We start from the raw sequence: 18,982 nt of genomic DNA on the forward strand, positions 1-18,982 counted from the left end.
TCTTACAAGTTCTGGGGTTGCAGGTGTTTGGCAAAATATCTGGTTTTATGTGATAATGGAGAGTGATTTCAAGACTTCTGACATGGTAGGCAAGCACTGTGAAATGTAGTAAAATTGATGGAAACCTGTTTTAGGCTTGAAGGAATAGGCACATAGAGATAGGAACTTGGAAAATGCAACTTTTTTTAAAATTTATTTTTTTTGAATTTTATTTTTTTCTTATCAGTTACATTTTATTAACTCTGTATCCCAGCTGTGTCCTGCTCCCTCATTCCATCCCAGTCCCTCCCTCCCTTCCTCCCTCAATACAACTTTTACTTGAGTGAATGCATTGATCTTCTTTCATAGTTAGGCACCTTTGAGAATGCAGTGTGTCAGGTAAATGGGAGACTTGGTTAAATAGGTGGGTTCTTATAAAGTAGGTTAATTCTTTTTTTATTGAAAAATTTTATTTTATTTTATTAATTACACTTTATATCCCCCCATAATCCCCTCCCTCCTCCCCTCCCGGTCCCACCCTCCCTCTCCTTTCTTCACGCATGCCCCTTCCCAAGTCCACTGATAGGGGAGGTCCTCCTCTCCTTCCTTCTGATCTTAGTCTATCAAGTCACATCAGGAGTGGCTGCATTGTCATCTTCTGTGGCCTGGTAAGGCTGCTCCTCCCTCAGGGGGAGGTGATCAAAGAGCAGGCCAATCAGATCATCTCAGAGGCAGTCCCTCTTCCATTACTGTGTAACCCACTTGGACAATGAACTGCCATGGGCTACATCTGTGCAGGGTTTCTAGGTTATCTCCATGCCTGGTACTTGGTTGGAGTATTAGTCTCTGGGAAGACCCCTGTGTTCAAATTTCTGGTTCTGTTGCTCTCCTTGTGGGGTTCCTGTGCTCTCCAGATCTTAACTATTTCCCACTTCTTACATAAGATTCCATGCATTCTGCCCAACAGTTGTAAGTCTCAGCGTCTGCTTTGATAGTCTACAAGGCAGAGCCTTTCAGAGGCCCTCTGTGGCAGGTTCCTAGGTTGTTTCCTGTTTTCTTCTTCTGATGTCCATCCTCTTTGCCTTTCTGGATGGGGATTGAGCATTTTAGTCAGGGTCCTCTGTCTTGATTAGTTTCTTTAGATGTACAGATTTTAGTAGGTTTATCCCATGTTATATGTCTGTATGAGTTAGTATATACAGTGTGTGTCTGAACCAGGTAAATCAATTAAATAGTCCTATATTTCCCAAGGAAATAGAAGTGGTCATCAAAAGTCTCCCATCAAAAAAAAAAAAAAAAAAGGTCAACTGAGTCAGCCATATTGGACACATGATAGCTTTGAATTATTATTATTATTTTTTTTAGAAAATGTTTTTTTATTTACTTGTTACTTTGTAGCATTTTATTCTTGAGCTATAGGTATAAAATTAATTACATATGTTATTTTTTAATAATAGTTACAGTTTATTAACTTTGTATCCCAGCTATATCCCCGCTCTCTCATTCCCTCCCAATCCCACCCTCCCTCCCTCATCTTCTCCCTGCTCCTTTCCAAGTCTACTGATAGGGGAGGACCTCCTTCCCTTTCTTACCCTAGCTTATCAGATATCTTCAGGCCTGGCTGCAAAGTTCTCCTCTGTGGCATAGCAGGGATGCTCCTCCCTTGGTGTGTGTGTGTGTGGGGGGGGGGGTCAAAGGGCTAGCCTCAGAGTTCATGCCAGAGACAGTCCCTGTTCCCCTTACTAGAGAACCCACTTGGATACTGAGCTACCATGTACTACATCCGAGCAGGGGTTCTAGGTTATATCCATACATGGTCCTTGGTTGGAGATACAGTCTCATAAAAGACCCTTGTGCCCAGATATTTTGGTCCTTTTGGAGCTCGTGTCCTCTCCAGGTCATACTATCTACCCCTTCTTTCATATGATTCCCTGCACTCTGCTGAAGGTTTGGTTATGAGTCTCAGTATCTGCTTAGATATACTGTTAGGTAGAGTCTTTCAGAGGCCCTCTGTGGTAGGCTCCTGTCCTGTTACTTGTTTTCTCCTACATATAATGTCCATCCCATTTGTCTTTCTAAGTGAGGATTGATCATCTTGCCCCGGGTCCTCTTTCTTGTTTATGTTCTATAGGTGTACAGATTTTAGTGTGTTTATCATATCTTATAGGTCTAAATAAGGGAGTATATACCATGTGTGTCTTTCTCTTTCTGGAATACCTCACTCAGAATGATCTTTTCTAGATCCCATAATTTGCCTGCAAATTTCATCATTTCCTTGTTTTTAATTGCTGAGTAGTATTTTATTGTGTAAAAATACCACAATTTTTGTATCTATTCCTCCGTTGATGGACATCTGGGTTGTTTTCAGGTTCTGGCTATTGCAAATAAAGCTGTTACAAACATGGTTGAGCAAATGTCCTTGTTGTGTACTTGAGCATCTTTTGGATATATGCCTAGGAGTGGTATAGCTGGATCTTGAGGAAGCACTATTCCTAATTGTCTGAGAAAGCGCCAGATTGATTTCCAAAGTGGTTGTAAAAGTTTACATTCCCACCAGCAATGGAGGAGGGTTCCCCTTTCTCCACAACTTCTCCAGCAAGAGTTGTCACTTGAGTTTTTTATTTTAGCCATTTTGATGGGTGTAAGGTGAAATCTCAGGGTGGTTTTGATTTGCATTTCTCTGATGGCTAAGGATGTTGGGCTTTGAATTCTTATTCAAAAATTCTTATTCTTATTCTGGGGATATGTGAGAAACTACAAGAAACAGTCCGAGGCAGTTACACAAAGTGAAACAAAAATAAACAAAAAGCAGAAAACCAATGTTACAAAAGAAGTGTTCATATGACATTAATTTTAAGCAATTAAAATTTTAATTTTAATTTAATTTTAATTTTAAGCAATTAAATTTGAGCAATGTTATCTATGATAGAGTCATTTAGGAAATACCATTGATACCAGGATAACAAACATAAAGTAAACACACATTCTTTCCCGTCTCTGCCTTTCTGTCTCTTCCTGTTTTGGGGGAGAGGATTTTCACTCTGTAGCTCCTGCTGACCTGGAACTCATTTATAGCCCAGGCTAGCCTCAAACTTGATGGTCATTTGTCTGCATCAGCCTCCAAAATGCTGAGATTACAAGCATGAGACACTGTTCTCAGCTCTAGGTTGGCATTTCATGAAATTAGTAAGGTTAGAATAATTGAAATAATATCTATTAACATATCTGATGTCATGTTGAACAGATGTTCTGAAAAACATAGTTGCTGCTTATTATGGAGATTTTCAACTCTAATAATAAGTAAATAAACAGATGTTCTGAAATTATATTCTGAATTTTAGAATTGACTGTAAAAAGAAGCACCTCTCATTTATATGGTTTGTTAGCTCTTGTGTTTTGGATTTAAGCAGATGAAGTAAGCATTTAGAGCTTACATATAAAATCAGTATGTCAGATGGGCTGCTCCTCAATAGACAGTTCTCTCTCTCTAACTCTCAGTTTCCTTACTTTAAAGTTAGCGTGTGAATTGATAGTATTACTGAAGGCATTTATGACACTGGGATGACTGAACTACAGTGACTTTATACAGCAACTCTCCACATCAGTAAAATGACATAGGTGATAGAAAAAGTTCCTTTGAAGAAATATGTGCCGTTTTCTATAAACCTTGTAGAAGCTGGGAGTAGAACCTGTGTTTATAATTAATTATTTATTTAACTTTATTTTGTGTGCATTGGTGTTTTGCATGTGAATGGAGTTATAGACAGTTGTGAGTTGCCATGTCAGTGCTGGGAACTGAACCCAGGTTCTCTGGAAGAGCAGCCAGTGCTCTTAATCATTGAGCCATTTCCCCAGCCCTCCTGTGTTCACATTTAAGATAACATGTGCATTGGTGGTTTTATTTAATTTTTAGTGTTTTTAAGATTTTTGAAACAGTGGCTCTTACCAAGATGTATAGGCTGGCCTCAAACATTGCAATTCTCCTGCATAATAATGCTTCCCGAATACCTGGGATTACATGTGTATTCTACCTCACTGAGCTGTGTTATTGTGACCAACCACAATAACATTTTGGAGAGATGCTTTCTCTCCAAAATGAATCAAAGACAATACTATTGTATTGGTTTTTTTTTTTTTAATAATTTATTTATTTATTTTTTATTTATTTTTATTTTTATTTTTTTCTTATCAGTTACATTTTATTAACTCTGTATCCCAGCCATGTCCCGATCCCTCATTCCCTCCCAATCCCACCCTCCCTCCCTCATCTCCACCATGCCCCTTTCCAAGTCCACTGATGGGGGGGGGGACCTCCTCCCCATTCATCTGATCCTGTTTTATCAGGTATCTTCAGGACTGGCTGCAAAGCCCTCCTCTGTGGCCTAACAGGACTGCTCCTCCCTTGGGGGGTGGGGAGGTCAAAGAGCCAGTCATTGAGTTTCTGTTAGAAATAGTCCTTGTTCCCCTCACTATGGGAAACCAATTGGTTACTGAGCTACCACAGGCTACATCTGAGCAGAGGTTCTAATTAAAAGCTTAATCAGGCAACCAATGATTGTTAAAAAGGCAAATACATTTTGTTTTCTAGAGATGAGACCCTTGGTAAGTCATCCTACCAAGTGGTCAGCCTTAAGCATAGGTATATATAAGTAGCACTAAATGCTCTTAGTAGCTTGTATAAATTTATATGTATGGGTTGGAGGGGGAAAGGCACGATAACATAATACTTACGTTTGATATCTTCAAGAAAATAAGAACTTAAGTTTTGAAATATTAAAGAAAGTAAAAGTTTTATCTTACACTAGCTATCAGTGAGGCCAAGAGCTGTAAGTTCAAGATGGCCTTCTCTCTCTGTATCTGGGGAATCATGCAAAGGGAAAAGTGTCTTATTGATTGACTGAGTGCCTCTATGCAGCAGGTATGCTTCTTTTCAGGGTATACTATATGCTCTGTGGAGATTTTTGAGTCTGTAGTATCAATGGCTCGGGAAGCTGGCTTCATTTCCTCATGTCTCTTTTTTTGAAAAGCCAGTTCTGAATAATAAGAATCATTAGCAGCAGGCCTGGGCTTTCCCTGACAGTTGTTATTGAAGGAATTTATGTTCAGGTAATTTCAGGGCTTAGCTGATTTCATCACTTTCTAGACTATAACTTGATAAAGTAAGTGGAAATAAAAATGACTTGATACTAGGTAAGAAGCTAGTTCTATATTCTGTTATTTAGTGGTGTTTATGAATGATTACTTTTTTATCTGTGAATTGGAGATGATTTCTACCACATCGTGTTGTTTGGTTATTTACTCATTTACTCACTCAGTAAACACTAAGTGTCTCCTTAGTGACAGTATTTGATAAAGGCTGTGTCCTGAGTGTAGGCTTAATGTAAAAATATCATGCATTTTCTTGATATCGCTTCAACATGGCTGCCATATTGGCTGAGGGTTCTTTGGCTCAACTCAATTAAGAAATCATGAAAAGGAAAAGTAGCTCTGACCAGAGGCTCTCAGCAGCTGGTGGGTGTTAACAGTTTTCCTAGCTACTCTTGGCAGGACCTCTTAGCAAACACTCAGTAGCTGGAGTCAGTGGCTGCCAGAAGCTTTTGGCAGCCCTCCATCGCTGGAGTAGCAACCGCTGGCAGTTCTGGAGCTTCCCTAGCAGCTTTTCTTGAGCACTCCCAAGCATCTCAGGTTCTGGTAGGTCTCTGGATGCTAGGCATTCCCTGGGCCTGTATCTCTTGATAGTAATATTGTCAAATCAGCTCACTCTGCTTGAGGTACAAATGATGGATGATGGATTGTATGTAGCTTAACAGGAAGAGTGCTTGACAACATTCAAGAAGCCATGGATTTGAGCGATAGTGCCACATAAACCAAGCATGCTGTTTTATGCCAGTAATCCCAGCACTCAGGAGGTAGGTGCAGGAGGAAGGATCAGGAGTTCAAGGTCATTCTTGGCTACTTAGCAAGTTCTAGACCATGCTGGGCTACATGAGACCCTGGCACAAGCAAGCAATCAATCAAGCAAGCAAGCAAGCAAACAAACAAATGGTAATAAAACTGTTCCCAGCAAGGCTTTATTAGGGCCTGTGCTGTAGCACATGGGCAGAGCAGTGGATACTATCTTCTAGATTGGGCTGAAAAGAATGTGAAGAGTGCTGGTTATATAGCTGAAAAGGCAGGCCTATATACATGTAATCTTCTGACTGGTAACAAGACTTTCTACATTGCTTGCCGGTTTGCACAGGCATTCTGGGCTTGTCTGTCCTGACTTATTGGTGAGAGAGGTGTTCCTCAGGGACTGCAATGGGAACACTTATATTAGTTGCATTGGGGGTGATCTTGAGTAGTCATAATAGTACCCCAGTGAAGCATTCTTATTGACATGACAGCCATGTAAGTGGGGCAAAGTTTTCTTAGCAACGGTTACAGAGGTTTCAACAGTTTTTAGGGTACCCACTGATGTAGTGGTTGTGTGTGCATCCTCTGAACTCACCTATTGTAATTCCTAAGGCTTTCAGTGGGGCTTTAATGATGGTGGCAGCTAGATTTAGATCTCTGTTGGTGTCATGACAGCCTGAGTAGGCCACTGACTCAGCCTATATTGAAAGCCCCCATGGCATTTGTGGAGATTATAATGCTAATGTTCTGGCTTCAGATACTTCTGAGGGACAGTGTGAGAAGTGGTTATGATGATCATAGCCCAGCCTGTATTAGAAGATCACAGGGATGGTAGCTTCAGCCTAGCTTACATCTCAGTTTAACCTGGGGGATCTGCCAGGCTGTGCTTCAGAGCATAGACTGTCAGTAGAATAGCTATAAGGAAGCACAGTACTTGTAGGAAAACTGTGGAAGTCATCGCTATCTTCTTTGATTCTTCCTGGGAGGCTACAATTAGCCTCTGGTGTTACAAGAGGTATGGCCCCAGCTCTCGTTCTTGCCCTACTCCTGCCCTTTCTTGTAGGCCGGGTCTGCCTAGTGGCTGTAGATGTTAGGGTGGTGGCAGCTGCAACTGAGCAGCTGGCCATAGGAAAGGGGCCCCTGATAGCTCTCTGCTAAGTGTTTGAACATTTGATGCTTGCTCCTAATAATTCCTGGATTCTTTGGCTGTGGAAGATGAGTAAATGGAAAAACATTTAAAAAAAAACTACGACAGGAAGTGAAGAATAGCTCATGAAAATCTGATTGTAAAGAAGATCACTTGATTCTCTTAAGGAAACCAAAGTCCAATATAATGTTAGCTTTCTTCAGCAAATCTTCCAGAATTTCCTCCCGTGATGGTTAATCCTGACTGTGTGGGTGATAGTGTTCTGTACATTTGGGGCTCATATTGAATTGAAGGGTGAAAGAAAGCATGCCAAACACAAGGAACCACGGTTCTCTGCTGACTGGCTGAAGTGTGAGCAGCTACCCCCTTTCCTGCCATGCACTTTTCCTGCTTGATGGATTTTGTCCTTAAATTGTGAACTCTCCATCCCCTGTGATCCCTTAAAAATAAATCTTGCTTCCTGGGTCCTACTCTAAAGTGCATGACCAAAGATATTAGTGTTTGAAATGTGAAGAAATTCTTAGTCTGGTGTCCTTACACATAGCCAGTATTGTAATCTGTGGCTTCTGAAGATTTGTGTTATTTAATAGAGATACTACTATATTGTCTTTGTATTTGATGATAGTCTATCATATTGAAAAACCTTTTAGAATTAATTAGTACCTGATAAACCAGGGTCAGATGAAAGGGAAGGAGGTCCTCCCCTATCAGTGGACTTGGAAAGGGGCAAGGAGGAGATGAGGGAGGGAAGGTGGGACTGGGAGGGAATGAGGGAGCGGGATACAGCTGGGATACAAAGTTAATAAACTGTAACTAGTATTAAAAAAGTAAAAAGAATTAATTAGTATAACTAATGAATTTTTGTAAGTAAATCTATACTTTCTGAATACTTATATATTTAAATGGTGCTAAATTTTAATAAATTTTAATGTGAATCTCACAGTTTATTTCATGAATACAGATTGATTTTAGTTGTCTAATAGTGTGTGAATATTGAAAAATAAAAGCATGTTAGCAAAAGTAGTTTATTTGAAACTTAGTTGCTATATTAAACTTAGTTACAATATTTAGGTTCAAAACAGTAGATTTGTATAGAAAACCAATTGCAGGTGAAATATTTTACTACTGTTGTAATACTTTCCTGTTAAAGCATTAGAGCTGAGCAGTTGGGACTGAGACCATCTGCCTTGCAAAGTGGAAATATTTCCTGAATGGCCCTTTGTGAAAAAAGTTTGTTGCTATCTAAGAAAGATAATTATAATGTTTACTTCTTACCTGTGTCAGTTTTCTTGCTTTGGTGATGAAGTCATGGCCAGGATTTTTTAAAAAAATTTTTATTAATTAAAGTTTATTCACTTTGTATCTCAGCTGTAACCCCCTCCCTCACTCCCTCCCAAACCCACCATCCCTCTCTCTTTTTTTCCTACGCCCCTCCCCCAGTCTAATGATAGGGGAGGTGCTCCTCCCCTTCCATTCGACCCTAGTCTATCGGGTCTCATCAGGACTGGTTTCATTGTCTTCCTCTGTCATGGCCAGGACTTTTTCACCAGTTTCTGACTAGGAGGGGCGAATATTCAACATTTTTGTTTTGTTTTCCAACTCATAGGAAAGCACTTAGTCCCTTAATGTTAAAATTATCTGTAGTTCTTTTTAGTAGGATGAGAAGACTTCATTATCTTCCCAGGTTGTTTCAGGCTTTGAAAAACATGACTGAATTCTGATTTTACATATTTTGCATTAATTGATGTGATCTTTTTAAATTTGTTAATATTATGGGCTACATTTACTTTTTTTCCCTTTCCAGTGTTGAACTACCTTTGCATTCATTCCCAAGATAATTCCCAAGATAACATTGGTTGTTATGTGTCATTTTATTATTATTTTTTATTTTTTAGATTTATTTATTTATTATGTGTATAGTGTTCTGCCTTTATGTATACCGGCATGTCAGAAGAGGGCAGCAGATTTCATTATAGATGAGCCACCATGTGGTTGCTGAGAATTGAACTCAGTAACTTTGGAAGAGCAGCCAGTGCTCTTAACCTCTGTGCCATCTCTCCTGTCCCCGTTTTATTCATATATATATATATATATATATATATATATATATATATATATAGTGATTTGACCTTTATGTATCTGATTTACAATATGTTTAATTACAGTTGATACATTCATATATATAAAGAGATAGATTTACTTATAAGCTTTTAAAAAGTATCATTTTAAATGTTTAATCATTATGTTAATGACTAGTAATAATAGTGTATGATTTTTATATAATAATAGTATGTATATTGTCATTCATAACAGTAGGTTTTATTATGACTTTTTCATGCATGTATATAATGTATTTTGATCATAATCATATCCCCCTATTATCCTCTCTTGTCTTCTTTCTACTTCCATTAATATTTTTCCTCTTCCCAGCTAACTCCACTTCTTTCATTGGGGTTGTTTACAGGTATATGGGCACCTCACTAGTGACGGAGCCATTGATGAAAATATCTCTCCTTCCCTATCAATCTTTAATTGCATATAAATTCTCAGGGCTGTGTGTGTGCGGCACCTAATCTCCTGACCCTTCTATCAAAGAGTGTTTTTTGTTTAGAATTGTACAAATGACAGCTGCTGTGAGTTCAATGACACTATATATAGCCATGTAATGCCCAAAAGTCAGTGTCCCATTCCAAACGGTAACCCTGGCTCTTAAATTCTCTTCTTCTATGCTGTTCCTTGGATGGATGATACAGTTGTCTCATTTATGGCTGGGCATTCAAAAGTCATTTATTTTCAGTATTTTGAATACTTAATGAGACTCTAAAGTCACTGTTGACTGAGGCATACAGCTTTTTTTACCATAGCTGACAGACACATCATGTCCATTTAGCAAAAGAACTGTAATAGCTTCCCCACTATGACCTATGCCCACCTCAGTTTCGAGCTTTTGACATGTTTTGTGGGACCAGAGTTGAATTCCCTCATGTGGACCAGGCAGCAAATGTAATTAGAAAGTGGGTGGTTACTTTGAAAACAGTCTTGCCACTACTGCACCAGTAGATTCATTTGCCAAACTTGTCAGTATTATTGGACATATAATAGCTGAGTCACACTAGACGTTTTTCTTCCATAGTCTGGCGAGTAGCTGATTTTTATTTGCTAATGTAGATATATAGTTGTGTGTTGCTGCAAATTGGTCTCATGGCGTTGTTCGGGATAGACAAGTGCACTGCCATTGAGTGCAATATCATCCAAGATTTGCTAATATATAGTTGATATTTTTGTCTATTTTTATTAACCGTAGTAAATCTGCCTATATAGTGAGTTTAGATGTCACTCATTTGTATGGCTTGTTGTATTTTCATTTTAATTCAGTTCGAAATGTAGGTTGAAACATTCTTCTTTGGATTTATTTATTTATTTATTTAAAGACAGGATCTCATGTAACTGAACCTGACCATATTATTTTTTCTTTTATTTATTTTTTATTTATTACACTTTATTCACTTTGTAGCCCAGCTATAGCCCCCTCACTCATCCCTTCCCAATCCTACCCTCTTTCTCTCTTCTCCTCCCATGCCCACTGATAGGGGAGGTCCTCCCACAGTCCACTGATAGGGAAGGTCCTCCTCCCCTTCCATCTGACCCTGGCCTATCAGGTCTTATCAGGACTGGCTGCATTGTCTTCCTCTGTAGCCTAGTAAAGCTGCTCCCCCATCAGAGGGAGGTGATCAAAGAGCAGGCCACTAAGTTCATGTCAGAGACAGTCCCTGTTCCCATTACTAGGGAGTCCACTTGGAGACTGAGTTGCCATGGGCTACCTCTGTGCAGGGGTTTTAGGTTATCTCCACCAATGGTCCTTGGTTGGAATATCAGTCTCAGAAAAGACCCCTGTGTTCAGATTTTTTGGTTCTGTTGCTCTCCTTGTGGAGCTCCTCTTGTCCCCTCCAGGTCTTTCTATCTCCTCCTTCTTTTATAAGATTTCCTGCACTCTGCCCAAAGTTTGGCTATTAGTCTCAGCATCTGCTTTGATATCCTGCTGGGTAGAGCCTTTCAGAGGCCCTCTGTGGTAGGCTCCTGTTTGTTGCCTGTTTTCTCCCTCTTTCCATGTCTATCCTGTTTGCCTTTCTGAGTGAGGATTGATCATCTTACTCAGGGTCCTCCTTCTTGATTAGCTTCTTTAGGTGTACAGGTTTTAGTATGTTTATCCTATATTATATGACTAATACCCACTTATAAGTGAGTATATACCATGTGTGTCTTTCTGTTTCTGGGATACCTCACTCAGGATGTTTCTAGTTCCTGCCATTTGCCTGCAAATTTCATGATTTCCTTGTTTTTAATTGTTGAGTAGTATTCCAGTGTATAAATGTACCACAATTTCTGTTGAGGGACATCTGGGTTGTTTCCAGATTCGGAGCCTGACTTTAAAGTTGCTGTGTAGCTGAGGATGATCTTAAACTCCTGCTCCCCCGTCTCTACTTCCCAAGTGCTAGGATTACAGATCCTAGGATGTAATTACAGAACCATTCTGTGGTGCAGTTGATAGTGTGCTTTCAGGGCAAGCATGCAGAGCTGAGTTCAGATCCTAAGCCTAGACTCAGAAAAGAGTTCACATAGAGTTCAGACCATTAGTTGGCAAGTCTAGCTGTTACTTCTATCTCAGTGTGAGATAGCCAGTAAGGAGTCAAACATCATTTTCTGTGTGTCCTAAAATTTGTGATGTGTTGAAGAGTAATTGGATTGTGTAAAAATGTTTAGTAAGTTCAGTTTGTTAATAGAATGCTAGATGATTACCAGCATGCACACATCTCCAGCACTGAAAAAATATGGTATGTAAATAATTCACTTAAAATATGCCAAGGAGAATGTAGTAAAAATCTCTCAAATTCAGACATGGTCTATATAAATGTGATGTGTTGCTCTTCATTTTAGCTGTTTTTAATGAACCATTGTGATACAATTTCATTCCCTTTATATTTATAATATTCAAATATATGTTTTTTTTCTTTCTCAGTCTGAGGGAAAAGGCCATAGCAATGCTGGAGATGCAATATATGAAGTGGTGAGTCTGCAGAGAGAGTCTGACAAGGAGGAGCCAGTCACTCCTACTAGTGGAGGGGGGCCAATGTCACCCCAGGAGGAGGAAGCAGAAGAGGGTAAGGAGTTGAATGTATTCAGTTATTCCATTTAAACATTTGCTTTGCTTATAGTCTTCACAAGAGGGTATGTGTGTGCATACACATGTGTGTATAAACACATCCTTACACTGGGGGGGGGGTGTTGAGTGATGTTATTCTAGTCTGTGACACACTTAAAAGTTAGATTCTTTGACATGCAGAAGATTTGGTTCATTTGGTTCTTTGGTGCACTGTCCCACTTAAGCAGCAGTTTAAATTTGGCAATATTGCTGTGCTAGCTTACTTCCTATTTGATTTCAATTATTTCTGAAGTATTTAATGAGAAGTTTCCAATTCTCTGAAGTAATTTTAGAATTTCAGTGATATGTTCTGCTTATCTTTGACACTTTTCATTTCCAACCCATTTTTTGTTGTTCCTGTGTATGTTACCACTCACTTCTCTGAAGTACACCGCCTGCTCTATATACTACATGAATGCTGGGGAGACATGCTCAAAAGTCTGTTACATCATCTGGCTATGGGCATGATGCACTCTTCATTGCAAGTAAGGGTAGAAAGATAAATCTTAGCTCTAAGCTCATATATAATTGCTTCCAGCTCATATATAATTGCTTACAAACCCAGTGTAGGGTTTGTAAGAGTAAATTTCATTTTTCCTTTTAAAATATTTTTATTTTGTTTTTATTTATTTATGTGTATACACACATGTGTGTCCATGGAGGCCAGAAGAAGGTGTCAGGTCCCCTGGAGCTGCAGTTACTACCTGAAGTGTTTTGTGGGTGTTCCTCTGCAAGAGCAGCAAGTGCTATTAACTCTTGATCCATCTTTGCAGGCCACCTAGATTTCTATATTAATATCATGTTTGAAAAAAATCTTAAGATTCTTTGTATGTATTTATATTATTTTGACAGCCAAAAATATTATTGATTACTAATTATTGTTTTTTTTTTTTTTTTTTTTTTTTTTTTTTTTTTTTTTTTTTGCTTTTGAGGCATCCTTCTGTTTCTAATGTGTCAACTAATTTCATTGTTAGTTGCACACATGCTTTTATTAATTTGGCTTTTGGGATGAATCTAAGGCACTGCTTGCTATGTCACTCAGCTGCAAGTGGCAGTATTGTTATCTGAACCCTACTATGGTATTCTGTCACATTAGACAAGTTATTAAAATTTATTATCTACTTTTTAGAACTAAGGCATATGTCCATAGCAAAATTAGCTATTTAAAAACATATAGGCTAACATTGTTGAGTAGCCATCACTCTATTTTCAAAATACTTCTATCATCCAAGAGGTAAAAACTATTATCTAAAAAGTTACTCCTTGTTTCTCCTTACCTTAGCCCCTGGCAACCACTAATTTGCATTTTTTGTGGTTTTTATTTTTTCTGAGAAATTAATATAAATAGAATTATAAAAATATTTTCCTTTATATGTGGCTTCCTTGAACTGGCATAATAGTTTTGAAGTAGTTCTTATTAATATACATTATAGCAGGTATTCATTTTTTATATTTTTCATGTGTGAATAATAACAATAACATTGTACCTTACTATCCACTTATCAGTTGGGCACTTGAGATATTGGACCAGTTAGATGTCGTAAAGAATGTGATCAGTATTTGTATGAAATTATTTTTTAAATGTGAAATCATTGTACATCAAAAGACAATACAGACAAAACAGAATAAAATAGATTATCTCAAAGACATAGTATCCTGAATATTTTAGTAAATCTAGCAATTCAACAAAAAAAGAAAAGGATATAATTCTTTTTATGTTGAATTCGTATTCTGTAACTTTACAAAGTTCCTTTATTCACTTTAACAGTGAATATCTGAAATTTTCAACTTTTCAGATGATGTAGTATGTAAACAGGAGCATTTGACGTCCCTCCTTTGTATTTAGTCGATTGCTTAATTTTTTTAGCTAAGAGTTCTGAGTCTTGTGTTAGGTAAAAGTGGCAAGAGTTAGTGTTTCTGACAGCTGGTAGATCAATGGAATTGAATACAAGACCCAGAAATAAACCCACACACTTAGGGACAGCTGATTTTTGACAAAGATGCCAAAACCATACAATGGAAAAAAGATAGCATCTTCAACAAATGGTGCTGGTCCAACTGGATGTCTACATGTAGAAAAATGCAAATAGATCCATACTTATCACCCTGCACAAAACTGAAGTCTGAGTGGATCAAAGACCTCAATATAAAACCAGACGCACTAAACCTGTTAGAAGAAAAAGTGGGAAAGAGCCTTGAACTCATTGGCATAGGAGACAACTTCCTGAACAGAACACCAACAGCACAGGCTCTAAGATCAACAATCAATTAATGGAACCTAATGAAAATGAAAACCTTCTGTAAAGCAAATGACTGCCTACAGATTGGGAAAGGATCTTCACCAACCCCTATATCTGACAGAGGGCTAATATCCACAATATATAAAGAACTCAAGAAGTTAAAAAGCAACATATCAAGTAACCCAATTAAAAAATGGGGTACAGAGCTAAACAGAGAATTCTCAATAGAGGAATATCGAATGGCAAAGAAACACTTACAGTTAGTCATCAGGGAAATGCAAATCAAAATGACCCTGAGATTTCACCTTACACCTATCAGAATGGCTAGGATAAAAAACTCAAGTGATAACACATGCTGGAGAGGATATGGAGAAAGGGGAACCCTCCTCCATTGCTGGTGGGAATATAAACTTGTACAACCATGTTGGAAATCAATCTGGTGCTTTCTCAGAAAATTAAGAATAGTGCTTCTTCAAGATCCAGCTATACAACTCCTAGGCATATATCCAAAAGATGCTCAAGTATACAACAAGGACATTTGCTCAACAGTGTTTGTAGCAGCTCTATTTGTAATAGCCGGAAGCTAGAAACAGCCCAGATTTTACTCAGTTGAGGAATGGATACAGAAATTGTGGTACATTTACACAATGGAATACTACTCAGATATTAAAAACAAGGAAATGATGAAATCTGCAGGCAAATGGTGGGAACTAGAGAAGATCATCCTGAATGAGGTATCCCAGAAGCAGAAGGACACACAAGGTATATATTCAGTTATAAGTGGATATTAGATATATAATACAGGATAATCATACTAAAATCTGTACACCTAAAGAAGCTAATCAAGAAGGAGAACCCTGGTTAAGATGATCAATCCTCATTCAGAAAGGCAAATGGGATAGACATCGGAAGAGGGAGAAAACAGGGAACAGGGATGCTGGAGAGATGGTTTAGTGGTTAAGAGTACTCTCTACTCTTCCAAAGGACACCGGTTCAATTCCCAGCACCCACATGGCAGCTTACAACTGTGGATAATTCCCGTTCCAAGGGATCTGATATGCTCACACCAATGTACATGAAATAAAATACATTATTAAAACAAAACAAACAGGAACAGGACAGAAGCCTACCACAGGGGGCCTCTGAAAGACTACCCAGCAGGGTATCAAAGCAGATGCTGAGACTAATAGCCAAACTTTGGACAGAATGCAGGGAATCTTAAGAAAGAAGGGGGAGATAGAAAGACCTGGAGGGGACAAGAGGAGCTCCACAAGGAACAACAGAACCAAAAAATCTGAACACAGGGGTCTTTTCTGAGACTGATATTCCAACCAAGGACCATTCATGGAGATAACCTGGACCTCCTGTACAGAGGTAGCCCATGGCAGCTCAGTCTCCAAGTGGGGTTCCTAGTAATGGGAACAGGTACTGTCTCTGACATGAACTCAGTGGCCTGCTCTTTGATCACCTCCCTCTGATGGGGGAGCAGCCTTACTAGGCCACAGAGGAAGACAATGCATCCAGTCCTGATAGGCCTGATAGGCCAGGGTCAGATGGAAAGGGAGGAGGACCTCCCCTATCAGTGGGCATGGGAGAAGAAGAGGGAGGGAGGGTGGAATTGGGAGGGGATGAGGGAGGGGGCTGTAGCTGGGATACAAAGTGAATAAACTGTAAATAAATAGATAGATAGATAGATAGATAGATAGATAGATAGATAGATAGCTCGATAAAAGAGTTACTCTTTCTTTCAGATCTTAGAAGTGATCTTTGAAGTGATTTCAAGTTTTTTTCATCTAGCAGATTACTTTTGAGTTTGTCACATTTGGCCTTTATTGTGTTGACATACTTTTCTTCTATAGTTAATGTGTTGAAAGGTTTTAATAAAAGGCATGCTGAATTTTTCATTGTGTTTTTTGCAGCTGTTGATACACATACTGAGTTTTCACTTATCACATAGTCTATGGTTCTAGAGATGTATTTTGCTTTTTTAGTTTTTAGTTAGTTACCTTTCATATGTGCTAGTAGGTTGGCTTTGCTTTTATTAAAGATAGATGTATCTTCTTGATGGTTATTGGCTTTTTTTTAATTATTATTTTTAAATGGACTTGTGCTAAGGCAGTGCTGTCCTCATAGCTTGAATTTGATTTACTTCTTCAATTTTGGGAGTAGTTTAAATAGAGTTGGGGTAGATTTTTTTTTTGGTTTTTCTATAAAGGCTTAGTAAAATTCAGGAGTGGACCTTTATGTCTTGGTTTTTCTTTCTTAGGATATGTTTTACTGTTCATTCAATTTCATTATGCCTTACTGGTTTAGTCAGCTTTTATGTTTCTTAGGATCCATTCTTTTTGTTGTTATTATTTTTCCAACTTCGTTTTCACTTTATTTTTCCATTTTAGAGATACACAAAATTACATTCATATCTATGGATTTTACATCAATTATTTGTTTTTTAAATAATTTTTTAAATTAATTATTTGAAAATTTAATGTAGTGTATTTTGGCCACATCTATTCCTTCCTCCCAGTCGTCCTCCCAGGTCTGTTACATTTCACTTTCCACCCAACTTTATGTCTTCTTCAGTTTAAAAAAAAAAATTTAAAAATTTTGTTGAGTCCAATTTATGTTGCCCGCATACCCTTGGGTATAGGGTTAACCCTTGGAATGGTCCACTACAAGAGGTTACATCCTTAAGGAAAGTTGTTTTCTCCCAAAGGAGAAAACAATTACTAATTGCTTTTACTAATTACTCAATTGCTAATACTCCTCATCTCAATATTAATATGGAATATATGAATTAATTATTGACTGTTCCATTGTGCTCAGTTGCCATCATGTGTTTTTTTACGCCTTTCATTTTGCATCATCAGTTTGCTAAATATAAGTCTTAGGTTATTGTATTTCCTAATACAGGAGCTATCAGAGAGAATCCCTCCTTCAGCCGTCTGTATCTTCAAGAATAGCACATTGCTATTTTGTTTCCTAAGAAGTTCAACAGGGCTATTCAAAATATTTATTTTTACTTTAATTATGTGTGTATGTGTGTCTCTGGGTATGTGAGTGCCAATGGTCATTAAAATAAATTACATCAAGATATAATTTACACATTTTAATGAGCCTGTTCTGAGTGTTCACTGAAGTTTGAAAAATTGCTGTATCTAGAGTAACACTGGTATAATTATAATTTTTAATATTCTTTGATAACTTCACATATGTGTGTGGAGTTTTGAGTATTTTTATTTCTGTTACTCTCCTTCTCCCTCCCTTTGAAACTGTTTTTCTTCCCCCAAACCTTTCTTCCTTTTTGCCTAATCCATCTCTCTCTCTTTTTTAATCCACTGAGTGAATCTTAGTTGCTTACTTGAGTATGGAATGGGGTTTTATTTACTGGAAAATGAACAGCTTATCAGTATTTTAAACTGATAAAAACAAAAACAAAAACAAAACTCCTGGGGCTGGAGAGATTGGTTAGTGGTTCATAGTATGAACTGTCCTTCCAGAGGACCCCAGTTCAGCTCCATTGTGTGGTAACATTGTGTGGTAACAGGAGCTAGCCTGTAAGGTTAGCTCCATGAAGGTCCATCGCCTCCATGGGCGCCTGCACTTATGTGCACATGCCTCCCTCCCCTTAATTAAAAATGATAAAAATAAGTATTCTTAAAGAAGCAAATGACTTTTCGCTGAGATCTGTTAACTGCCCCTGCTTCCTCAGCGAAATGTGGAGTCCTATGAACTTCTCCCCTTGCATGATGAAATGGTACAGGTCTAGTTTTGTGCAGGTTGAGTGAATTGACTGCAATTGCTATGTCATTTTCAGAAGACACTGCTTCTCAGTATTTCTCCTCAGCTTCTGCTTCTTACAGTTTTCTATCCCTGTTCCTGCAGTATTTCCTGAGCACTCCAGTCACTTATTCTCCACATTTTGACCAGTTTTGACTCTGCATTAACTGCTGTGCGCTGTGGGGAAAAAAAGCTTCTCTAGTGAAGTCTGAGAGCTGCACTTATCTGTGGGTATGGATAGGTGTATTAAGAAGGTTGTTTTTATATCATGTTCATTTAGAGTCAAAACTGGTGGTTCTCCCTTCAGGCGTATGCTCTCTCTAGCCCCAGGCTATTGATCAATTTCCACAGTACAAGGCATGAGTCTCCTCCCACTGAGTGGAACTAAAATGTAATCATAAGCTCATTGGTAACCACAATTCTAGTAATGCCACTATTGCGCCTGTGGGCAGATTATTCTGGTTTGTGGGATGCACAGCTGGGTAAGACTAGGTGAATTTATCTCTCAAAGCTTGAAGTAGTACCTTTTTGTACTATAAAAGTTAGCTAGCAGGGAAGAAACTTTCACTCAAATCAAGCTTGGTTTTACAATATTTTGCAACTCAATGTGAATACTACTAAATATAATATAAATATATGTATAAATATATTCATTTTAAATATATTTATAATAAATGTATATATAAAACATCTATATATATAATATAATATAATATAATATAATATAATATAATATAATATAAT

At 38.0% G+C, this 18,982-nt stretch overlaps 1 protein-coding gene across 2 annotated transcripts in view; it reads left to right on the top strand.

Moving 5' to 3' along the window:
- Positions 1–18,982, top strand: part of Rabgap1l (RAB GTPase activating protein 1 like) — a 648,858-nt gene that overhangs the window by 133,531 nt on the left and 496,345 nt on the right. For both annotated transcript variants that reach the window (XM_055624410.1, XM_055624411.1), the window contains exon 11: positions 12,039–12,180. In XM_055624410.1, coding sequence (XP_055480385.1) covers positions 12,039–12,180 — 142 coding nt within the window. The remainder of the gene's footprint in view (positions 1–12,038; positions 12,181–18,982) is intronic.

This window comes from Psammomys obesus, unplaced genomic scaffold, assembly GCF_907164565.1.
Source record: "Psammomys obesus unplaced genomic scaffold, mPsaObe1.curated_primary_1811, whole genome shotgun sequence".
Taxonomy (NCBI): Eukaryota; Metazoa; Chordata; class Mammalia; order Rodentia; family Muridae; genus Psammomys; species Psammomys obesus.